The following is an 11,171-nucleotide window of genomic DNA, read 5'->3' as shown; positions in this document are numbered from 1 at the left end:
GAACAGAAAGGGGAGCGACAGGAGGCGGGGTGGGGTGGGGTGGGGGGGCGGGGGGTGAGAAAGAAGCGGGTGAGAAGCAACGAAAGAGATGAGGTGAGGGGGGTCAGCGCTGCTCAGATGGCGGGGGGGGGGGGATTAAAGATTAAAAACACGAGCGGAGAGGTGAGGAAGATGAACTGTGACTTGTGTCTTCGGCGGGTGACCTTCCTCCACGGACGTGGATCTGAAAGACGACTTCTCCAGTTTTTCTTTAACCCTCCTGTTATATTCGTCAATTTGACCCCATTCAATGTTTAGCAGTTCTACAAACATGAAAAAAAAATAATAATAAAAAAAAAATATATATATATATATATTATTTATTTATTTTTTCAGCTTGAAACTTCATGACTTTTACAAACATAACACCATGTTTTCAATGTCTTGTCCACACTCTGTTTGAGGTCGTTTTGAGTCAAGGCTACATAAAACCTGAGAAAATATGAAAGTTTTACACCTGCTTTCTATTTTCTATTTGTTTTTATTTTGCTTTGTTGTTGTTTGGGCTGCTACTGAGGGACTCTCACATGCAATTTTATAAACTTTCCCGCGGTCTAACATGATGTGTTTTCGTAGATGCTGGGAGAACTCTGATTCAGGTAGTTTCTCCTTGACTTTGAAAGATGGAAAGCTGTCATGGCTCCTCTCCCCACTTGAGAAACAGGGCAGACTTAGTGCTGCTAATGTAATCAAAATGGCTCCAGGCCCCACCAGATATGCTGTCAGCCATGTACAATATATCAAATCTGCATTCCAAATGCCAATCAAAGAGGTTATTCTTTGCTTACATTGGGCTGCTGATTGGCTGAGTGTTTAAGTCAAAGGGTGAAGCAACATTAAACCCTTGGAATGGTGACCCTGGTAGGGCAATATTTCGTCGGATGACCAGAACGCAGCAAACTTGCAGCTACTAGGGATGCATGGGATACTTAGGTGCAGCCATCGCCCCTTCTTTACAAACCAGGCCCCCATGTGACTGTGGCTGAATGCCTCGTTGAATTTCCTGGGCAGTGTCCATTCAGACAATACATGCGAGTCAAGCCGGCAAAATACGGCATTAAGATACGAGCAGCATGTGATGCCAAGTCCAGCTATGTCATAAACCTGGGTAACACTTTAAATTACAATCAAATTCAGTGGTATTCAGCTGCCATGGTCAATATACCCCCAAACATGAAAGTCATCAGTCAATTTGAATATAACAGGAGTTAAATCCCCAGTCAAAACCTTCCTTCCTTCCTTCTCTGCCTCCCCTCTCCCGATTCCCGGCTTTTGTTTTTTTGACAAACGCTTAGCGTCAAAATCTCCCGACACCTTTGGGTGCAGAACGAAAAGGACGAGGCGGATAAATGGGGGTGTGGGGGGACGGGACTGTTGCTGCGTTACGTGGCATAACTCCCCCTCAACGGATTTCCAGTTTGAAGTGAGAGCCGGAAGGATTCCACCTGCACAAGCGTGTGTAAAAAAACGTTCCATTTTTGTGAGAAATAATCATAACGATCGACCTCTCTGTTTAGACACGCGCACGCATGCACGCACGCACGCACGCACGCATGCACGCACGCACGCACGCACGCACGCATGCACGCGCCCACCTTCTCGGCGTGAATGACGATGTGGTTGTTGAAGGCCATGACCACGATGTCGTGCGGGTCGAAGCGGCCCACGTCGGCCGACGTGCAGTAGGCGTCTTCCAGTAGCTGCAGCGGTCCCACTCCCGTCCGACCGCCCGCCGTAGCACCAGCTCCAGCAGACTCTGGAACCAGAAGACCGTTTGAAATTTGGAATTTGGGGATATCCTCTCGTTGTCTTTAGTGAGATACATACTTATGTCGGTGGTCTCTAATCGGACAGGAAACGAGTGTTTTTGACGGACGTACAGTTAGTCTGTACTAGGCTGGAGGGTCTTCAAGGGTCTTACCCAAATCTGATGATCCAAGGCCCGACTCTCGGGACCCTAACTGGGTTCTGGGTCGGGTTGGGGTTTCCCAGAGGAGCTGTTCTGGCCCCAAATCAGATCCAGAAAATACCCAAATCGGATCTGGGTCCCTCCCCTCGGACAACCATCCAACCCTTAGGGTTCCAGTCCGAAATTTGGGACCGGTGAAGACCTCAGGCCAGTACACGTTGTTGTTTTGACTTCAAATGCTAATGCCTGTGCTAATGTTGTGTATGATTGAATTCATTGTTTTGAATCTATGAGCTTACAAAAATGACTCCAAACTCAGTGGGATATTTTATTATCCGTTTAGTACTTGCCCAGAAGAGACCCAGGCTTCTGTTACGGTTGCAAAACTCTGATTGGCGCTTACAGCGCAACTTTCTTTAAATGCAATCACTTCAAAATTTTTACCAAGTTCTTTTACGTTAAAGGGTTTTTTTTTGCGTCATTGTGACCTGTTTTGTTTTTTTGCCTTTTCAGCCGTTTCATTTTTTTTCTGCCACCGTGCTCCTCAGTCCCATCACTGTCCGAGTGCGTGGAGTCATTCTTTGTGCTATTAGTGCTTTACGTAAGCCACTAGACGTCAGCTTGAACAATGGAGACTCATTTCCACCGCACAGAAGGGCTCTGGCTCATTACCTCTAATGAGCTGTCAGCTTCTATATTAACGTGGGTGTGTTCTTTTTCACCAACCCACCACTGCATTTTAAATTCCCCCCCCCCCCCCCCCCCACAAGCTCCGCCACTCCGACTGCTCTGGCGGGCTGTGATTCCCATTGTTAATCTTCTTTTCTTCTCATCTCTTGCATATTTTTGTCTGTTCGGAATACTCCAGGTGCTTCATGGGCGGGGGTACAATGGAGACAAACCGATATATAACGTACATTTTAGCATTTAGTAACTTTTCTGAAATTGTGTATGAAAAAGAAGTGACATGGACATGGATGTTCCTTTCTCCCATGTGCAGCGAAGATGCGCAACGTCTGGCTGCTGGGAAAACACAACTTTTCCATTCGCTGCCAGTGACAGTGCGACATCTCTAGTTTGGTTGAAGATCTTTGTTCTGGAAGGAGGGAATGAACCAAGTCAAAAGAAGAGGGCAGTTGATTACTGAAAAATCCTGTTTGTGGAACACTTTTGACTGAATATACAGTCAAATGAAATAAAATTGACATTATGTACTGTACAGTGGCATCTGTACATTAGGGGTGCCGGGCCCCACCAGATCCACCCTGTCACACAACGTATCAGAGGAGCCTTACGGCTTTACGTTATTTTCCTAGATAGAGGAGGAGGGAGAGGAGTACGCACTTGTTCTAAAAGTAACTGTGTGCCTGTCTACTACCTGTCCTCTAATAAATGTAAGTCTGAAGAGTACTGTCTCTGCCTCACGGTGTGTCCGTGGAAGGAAATCACTCATTGTTGGATGTTCCCATTTCCCCATTTTTATTGTTATTTATTGATTAATATCTCTGACTATGCATGTTCATAGCCTACCTGATGGACAAAGTTGTGTTCTCTGGTGAATTCTACTTGGTTTGCTGAGTAAAACTTCTACTCTGTTATGTGTTTGTCTACTGTACATACTCTGCTGCAGACTTCCTGTGAGGAAACAGGTTCTACTGCTTTGTTAAATTACTGCGTAAAATAGCTGTTCATTTAATTTCTTTCAACATTGTTTAATTACAATGGTCTAGCACCAAAACTGTAATTAATTAGATTCTATTGGAAAATAACACACCTGCTGGGTCAGATGATGCCTGCTAATCAAAGGTGATATGACTTTGTCAGCATTGTGTCCAATCAAAATTTCAGTGCCAAAAACACCAAAGGTACTGTATACAGTATACTGTATATATGTACATAGATTTTGAGAAAACGAATACTCAAATTGAATGGTCACGTCACAATTTCTGTGTAATTCCACTCACCGGTGTGTCCGAAGGAGGTCCTGCCGCTGAAGGGAGCCGCGCAGTCGGGGGGGCTGGCGCAGTCGGGGCCCGCGGGGCCCTCCTCTCCAAACAGGTGGCGGGGTTCGGCCCCTGCGAGGAAGGGTTGCTCAAACAGCGAGTCCAGAGGGTCGCCGCCGGTGGAGCCCTGACAGCGGAAGGTGCTGGAGGTGCTGTAACGCGCCGACGAGCGGTAGGACGTGGACGAAGAAGAGGAAGAAGAGCGACGGCTGGTGGCAGTGAGCGATGTCATCCTGGTGGTCTCTCTCTCTTTCGCTCTCTCTCTCTCTCTCTCTCTCTCTCTCTCATACACACTCACACACACGCACACACTCACAGTCTCTCTTAATACCCCCTTAGTCCCGAAAACAAGGTGGAGAGGCTCTTGTAGAAGATGCGACGGATTTCTGTTAAACCGCCTCAGAGTAAAGACAGCAACAATCTTGCTCCCAATGGTGTTAAACCCTTTCCCTTTCACCCATTCCCTCCCTCCCTCTCTCGCTCGATCCTTGTTGCACGCTTCCTTATAAAGCACCAGTGCATTGTGGGTCAGTGGAGCACTGACAAACGCTGGAGGCTAGGAGCACCAGGAGCGCCGCTTCCCTTTTTCCCTACAAGGCCGTGAGTTCCCCTCGGCTAGAGCCAAGAATGCAGCAGACAAACTGATAAGGTAGAGATAGCTCCACATCTTCACCAACGGCAGTCAGTCACTCTTTTAGCCTTTCAGCCTCTTAACCCCACATACACCAAAGTAGCTCAGATAAGGCCAGAGAAGGAGGTTGGCGGGATTGATGGTGCTCCAGGAGACGCTTATGGCATGCTGTCAAAAATAGCTCAAGTAGCTCTGCCGTTGGGCCAACCGTTGGGCCGGCCTTCCACTTACTGTGAACACTTTATCAATAATGCAGGTGGGAACAAAATATGGACAATTGGAGTTCTGCTCACCTGGTAATGGAATAATAGATTCACATTTAAAGTTCAAATCTGAAGACGGAGGGGGTTCTCGGGTCACGTCCAAAAATGCAAAAAATCGGTCACAGCTGAAGTCAAATTCACAGAACAGGTCTTTTCAGCGGATGTTTTCAAAAGGTAAAGAAAAAAGAAGTGCATGCACTTCATACTTCCTCTTTAAGAGCTTTAATTGTTGTGAAATTTTCACTTTGACCACACGGGCGCTCCTACAAGTTGTGCTGTCTGCCCACGTTGACATTGAGGACTATCCCTAAAGGCCATTGTTGTGTTGTGTCTGGGAGTGTGCGTTCCTGTTTGTGTGCGCAGGGTTAGGGTTAGTGTTGTGTGTATGCAGCTGCGAACAATGAGATTGAGCTGCAATAACATAAGGTAGTTTCAGACTGTAGCGTATATAAGTCATTTCAGCAAATCACCTGAAAGTTTGTAATTTTGCTAGCTCACTCTATCAGGGTGTTGTTATTATATTGTTACAGATGTTGTTTCTCTTCAGGGGGTAGTTAGATTTCCCCCACAGTACCAAACTGCAGCCTAGAGTGGATCATGAGTCAGAAGAGCCCGCGAATCTAGTCTGCTCCCCAGTGGGAAATGCACTTTTTGTTGTATGACTGTAACAGCTGCGGGAGAGAGTCCGGAACAGAATGAGGCATCAGCCGTTAACTTAACAGATGCTTTTTTCTCCCATATGGTGCACCGCGTACCAAAGGGGGCTCATAAGCAGACTGAGTTGGGGATGATGTTGTTCAAAATGGTAGAGGAGCTGGCTGTGCCCCACTGTTGAGGGACAGGCAGGATTTAATGGCCGCAGATAACATTAGATACAGGAGAGACACTTGAGTTCTCACTTTAAATTCCAAGTGCCGAGAGTTGCAGAATTCCTGACCAGGCTCAAGCAAATTCAGGGTCTGCACTCAATTTGCTGGTTTAATTGATGTTGGCTATGTCTTCTGAATGGCATAGACTATAGGACTACTAAAACGGTCCGATTACAAAGTTATTTAGCATGACCACTGTCTTAAATCCACTCCCCAAACCCTGATGCAAATCTTTGCTGAGGAACTGTTATAAACTGGGCTTGTGTACTCATTGTTTAATTGAAATTGCTAACAATGAACGTTAGGCCTGTTGCATCCTACTAATGTCCCTGGTATTTAAGCCAAAATATCCCACATATCATCAGTAAATACTTTGGCTCCGACAGCACTTTCTTCCATCTCAACTTGTAACCTATACTGTAAAATAAACAGAAAAAGCCAGCCCAGTAAGTGAGTTCCAAACACAAGCCAATGACTGTGGTTGCCGCATAATTTCATCCTGGGAACGTCCTCCCGTCACAGATTCTACACAAACTGGATTTTTATGGAGTTTGGAGCCCCATCACATTTAATTCCATAGCAGCTATCCTGTGATGAGCCTATCAGATTCCACTTGTCGATAGGATTACGGGACCTTTGGCGATCTAATAAACTCTATACAAATCTATTGGACTTTATTGGATCGCTGTGCCTCATCCTGTGATCTACGCCTAGTATCTGGATTCTATTTTATTTTATATCAATTTGAAGCGGTCATTTCTGTCTGGCGGACGTCTTTGGAAAACTAATGAACTAATACCTAAACAAATTTGATAGCACGCCATCTCGTAGAATCTTATGATATAATATTTTCGAAGAGATAAAAATTTGGTCTACTCTGAACACCAGGTATTATTGGGATGGATTACAATAACTTTATTTTTTTCAAGGCCACTTCATGAGTGGTATGTAAAGTGGACTTTTATTTACTTGAATATTAATTACAGTGTTTTTAAACCATACAGAAACAGACAATTAAAATGAATGTGGGCATTTTGGTCAGTGTTCTAATGTGTAATATCAGAATGAGAAGCAATGCCATGTATGAGATTTTAGGAGCTGGAAAAGATTTGCTTCACTCCTGACTTCCCACCACAATAAAGTGTACGATGTGGTGAAGTTTAAAGCCTGTGTCATGTTTATACTGTTGGAGAGGCTTCCTTTCCTGAAGAGGAGGGGTGAGCGCCGGCATTGTACCTTATTTTCGGAAGATGGATTACAGCTGACAGAAACTCATGCTGCATCTTTTGTTTTGGTTCTGCTCTTACAAAGCTGCGTAGTGACACAGCCATGATGACGGACTCCTCCATTTTGAATTTGCCAAGGTCATCAAAAAATTATTTTCGGTGGCTGACAGAGCGAATTTGGAGGTAGGCGAAGGGATGTAAATTGCATCGCAACCAGAATTCACACCATCATCACGAAACACAAAACAAAACACATTTTTGAATGAAAGTAAATTGTTCGATGTAGAGGTGTGTTCTGGTGCAGGCCCAGGGAATGAGGAAGAGGAGGCAGGCGGAGGCGAAACAGCGCCAGTTGGCGTGTATTTGATTTCAGTCTTTTAACGAAAAGGTAGCTCGTGGGCCTAAAGGATAAATCAACGGCTCGCAGGCCAAAATGAACATGGTCCTTGCGCTCAGCGCTTAAGTGAGCTCCCGCTGTGACGTGTCTGACAGTTTGCGTATTGATCTGAAGCACCTTTTCGAGTTAGGTTAGTCAAGGGGCTGGACAGTGCGGCAAATTCCGGCACAAACCTCCTGTAATACCCGGCCATCCCCAAAAACTGCTTTACCTCCCTCTTTGTCTTGGGTCTTGGCGTGTTCGCAGTCTTATCCACCTGGGGTTGGAGCAGACCCCCCCCAAGTGGTACCCCAGATACCGTACCTCCCTCCGCCCAACCACACTTCTTTGGGTTGGCGGTGAGCCCTGCACGCCTCAGGGACGCTAGCACTGCGTCCACATGCTGCAGATGCCGTTCCCACGTATCGCTAGGAATAATCACATCGTCTAAGTATGCAGCGGCAAATGCTGCATGCAGACGCATGACACGGTCCAGGAGTCTTTGAGAGGTCGCAGGGGCACCAAACAATCCGGATGGAAGCACTCGAAACTGGTAATGGCCTTGCGGAGTGTAGAAGGTCTATTTTTCCTTGGACTGCTGGGATGAGGGAATCTGCTAGTAGCCCTTGGTTAAATCCAGCGTCATAAAAGAACGAGCCGTACCTATCCGGTCGAGAAGATCGTCGACGCGGGGCATCGGGTCGGCATCAAACTTTGACACCGTGTTCACCTTCCGGTAATCTACGCAGAACTGCACCGACCCATCGGGCTTAGCAAGTTCTCCCGTGTTTCCTGCCCTAATGCGTGTAGCTTTGCTCACCGGTTCAGGACTTACTGGACCTTGTTTTTATTGTTGCTGGGACATTCCTACCAGTTTTCTTTAATCAGGTCGAGCACCCCACAAGGTCTCCTGCCAAACAGTACCTCAAAGGGGGAAACCCTATGGAGGACTGGGGAACCTCCCGCACCGTGTACAACAAGGGGTTCAGCCTTGTGTCCCAATTTTGGGTCCGCCTGCGGATGATAAAAGCTGGTCCAAATTGAGCGGACGCCCAGTAACCTGTACAGTTCACGCAGTGTGCGCAATTTAAGCGAAAGTGCCCTGGTTGGTCAGGATTTCCTTCGGGATCCCAACCCGGGAGATGACCTGAAACAGCCCCTGAGCCACATTTTTGGCCAGAATACCGCGCAGGGCACAAATTCTGGGTATTGGGTTGCGTAGTCCACAAGGACTAATACGAATCAATAGCCCCGAGCACTGCAGTCCAATGGCCCGATGAGATCCATAGTAATTCTCTCGAATGTAGTCTTGAATAAGGGGAGGGGCCTCAACGGCACTCTGGAAATAGCTGGTGGATTCATCAGCTGACAATCGGGACAGGTATCATAGCACCGCTGCACGTCCGCCCAGATGCCTGGCCAATAGAAACAGGCCATTATCCGCTCGAGTGTTTTCTCGTGTCCTAAGTGACCGGCCATCGGGTTATAATGAGCCGCCTGGAAGACTAAATCCCGACAGCTTTTAGGGACTAACCGTTGGGTAACCTCTTCTCCTGACTGAGCGTCATGGCTCACTTGATATAATCTATCCCTAATCACCACGAAATACAGGTGAGTGAGCTCAGCATCCAGACGCACTAACACGCCATCGATTTTATCTACCTGCTCAAAGGCCCCAGTGTATCATCCTGCGATTGTTCCAGAGGAAAATCCTCCATGGGATGGACTGGGGGTTCCGGGGAAGTTCCCACTTGGGGTTCCCTCTTCCCCGCTCTGGTGACCTGCGTCAGTACGACCTCCACGTCGCCGTGCACCGCACAACACTCACACACACACACACCTACCGACCGTGAGCACGCCCTCCAGCTTCTTTCATTAAGACATCGAAACCCAGCCAATTTGTACCCAAAATCACGGGGTGCAACAGGTGGGAACTAACCGCAACTTTTACCATATGCTTTTTTCCCTTAAAGCGAATTTCGAGCCGCACTATCGGATATGTGTGAAATTTTCCCATGCACACAACAAAATCCACAAAAGATGCCTCTACCAAAACCCCAGGTCGAACCAGGTGTTTCTGAATCATCATCTGAGAACAGCCCGAGTCCAGCAAAGGCTGACGTCTCCCCACTTGTAACTTTACCGGCACACAGTAGGCCCCTTCTCGACAAGGGCAGGGATCTGGCAGACCGACGACAAAAACGACCTGACTGACCTCCATGATTGGGCAGTCCTGGAAGTCATGGTTGTGTCACCCACATCGCCACCATACCTGCCCAGGCGTCTGCCCAACTTTCGGTTGTCCCGAGGCTGCGCCACCCTGGAAGAATCAGGAGGGTCGAGAGGGGTAGGAGGTGGTTTCCCGCTTGTGGTCGTCCCTCCTCTGGCGGGGGAAGGGATGGGAGGTGGGCCTCTCCTGGCACCGCGGAAGGGAGGATGGTGATGGCCGCCAGGTCCGTGGCACTGGTAGCGGCCGGTCATGACGACTCCCACGCCAGATTGAGGCGCGGGCACCTCGGCAGCCACTGACAGTCCCTCGGTGGGCCCATCTCCGGTCCAGTGTAGTAGGTGTGGTGTCAGCGTAGGCCACTGCGTGGTGTTCCGCGAGGGCTATGGTGGCTTGGAGGGAGGCTGGTCAATGGCAACGCACCCAGTTAGCAACGTGGGCCGGGAGATTGTCGATGAACTGTTCGTTGGCCACCGCCTCGACAATCTGGTGTGGGGAGCGCTCCTCTGGTTGTAGCCACCGCTCGGCCGCGTCCAGGGGCTGCTGGGTGTGCAGGAACGGTGTCATAGGGGAGTGACCGTATGAGCAGGGGTTGGCCCTCAGGTATTCTCCCGACCCGTTCCATCACCGCCATCTGGACGACAGCATAGAGAGGAGGGGAACAAGCCGGCACGCCTGCTCGCGGTCCGTCCAGCCGGCCTCCTCAGCCATTAGTTCAAAGTTGGTGAGGAACGCTCTGGGATCATCCTCTCCCATCATCTTTTGTAGTTGGGGGGTGGGGGGGCCTGGCGGTCGTTCCCCACCAGGTCTGGTGCGCTCCCGGAGGAGGACCTGGATGGCCTGTTGGCTCTCCCGGATCGCCTCCTGGTCCCGCTCGCAGACCCTCGTCATCTCCTGGAAATGCAGGGCTTGTTGTTCCTGCATTGTGGCGAGGGCCGCCAGCATCTGTTCCAGAGGAGGGCGTCCGGGATTCTGCCTCGCGCTGCTCCATGCTGTTCAGGCGCCACTTGTGGAGGTGTGTTCTGGTGCAGGGCCAGGAAATGAGGCCAAACAGCACCAGTTGGCGTGTATTTAATTTCAGTCTTTTAACAAAAAGGTGGCTTGTGGGCCAAAATGATAAATCAATGGTTCGCAGGCCAATATGAACATAGTCCGTGCACTCAGTGCTTAAGTGAGCTCCGCCCGTGACATGTCCGGTGGCTTCTCGCCCAGTCCATAATGTCCGACAAGCACGCCGATCCTTACTGAGGGGACAACAAAAGATATATATTTTTTTCCTGGGTTTGGGATTGGACGAATCAGCGGAGTCCCTCTGTTGATTCGCCCGATCCGTCACAGCTGAGCGGCCCCGGGATGGGAGCCTGCACTGCCTGTCTGCAGCGGCGGCTTGACCACGCCCCCTTGGTCTGCCACATTGAGAAAGTACAACTTTTCTTCCTCTGTATATGTGACTAGTCCTTTGTAGCACCAGTTTCACCAATTTACTAAAACTCTGAAGCATCTATGAATCATTGAAATTGATAATATCTAAGATAAGGTAGCGACAGGCAGGGGGATTGTTAGGATGCAAAGACATCGGGGGCTTAGCTCAAGCAGGCTATAACCATTTTGCTGTAAGAGAGTGATGG

The 11,171-nt window shown here is 48.6% G+C and overlaps 1 protein-coding gene across 1 annotated transcript in view; it reads right to left on the bottom strand.

The window, feature by feature from the left end:
* Positions 1 to 4,183, bottom strand: part of LOC307234889 (uncharacterized protein) — a gene marked incomplete at both ends in the record, with an annotated part of 4,516 nt that extends 333 nt beyond the window's left edge. Inside the window, 2 exons of the mRNA XM_080006755.1 lie at positions 1,635 to 1,795; positions 3,913 to 4,183. Of these exons, the coding sequence (XP_079862881.1) occupies positions 1,635 to 1,795; positions 3,913 to 4,183 (432 nt within the window). The remainder of the gene's footprint in view (positions 1 to 1,634; positions 1,796 to 3,912) is intronic.
* Between the last annotated feature and the right edge of the window lie 6,988 nt (positions 4,184 to 11,171).

Source organism: Zeus faber, assembly GCF_960531495.2.
Source record: "Zeus faber genome assembly, chromosome: 9".
NCBI classification, from domain to species: Eukaryota; Metazoa; Chordata; class Actinopteri; order Zeiformes; family Zeidae; genus Zeus; species Zeus faber.
The sequence above is the reverse complement of the archived record's forward strand: the minus strand, read 5'-3'. Positions and strand labels throughout refer to the sequence as shown.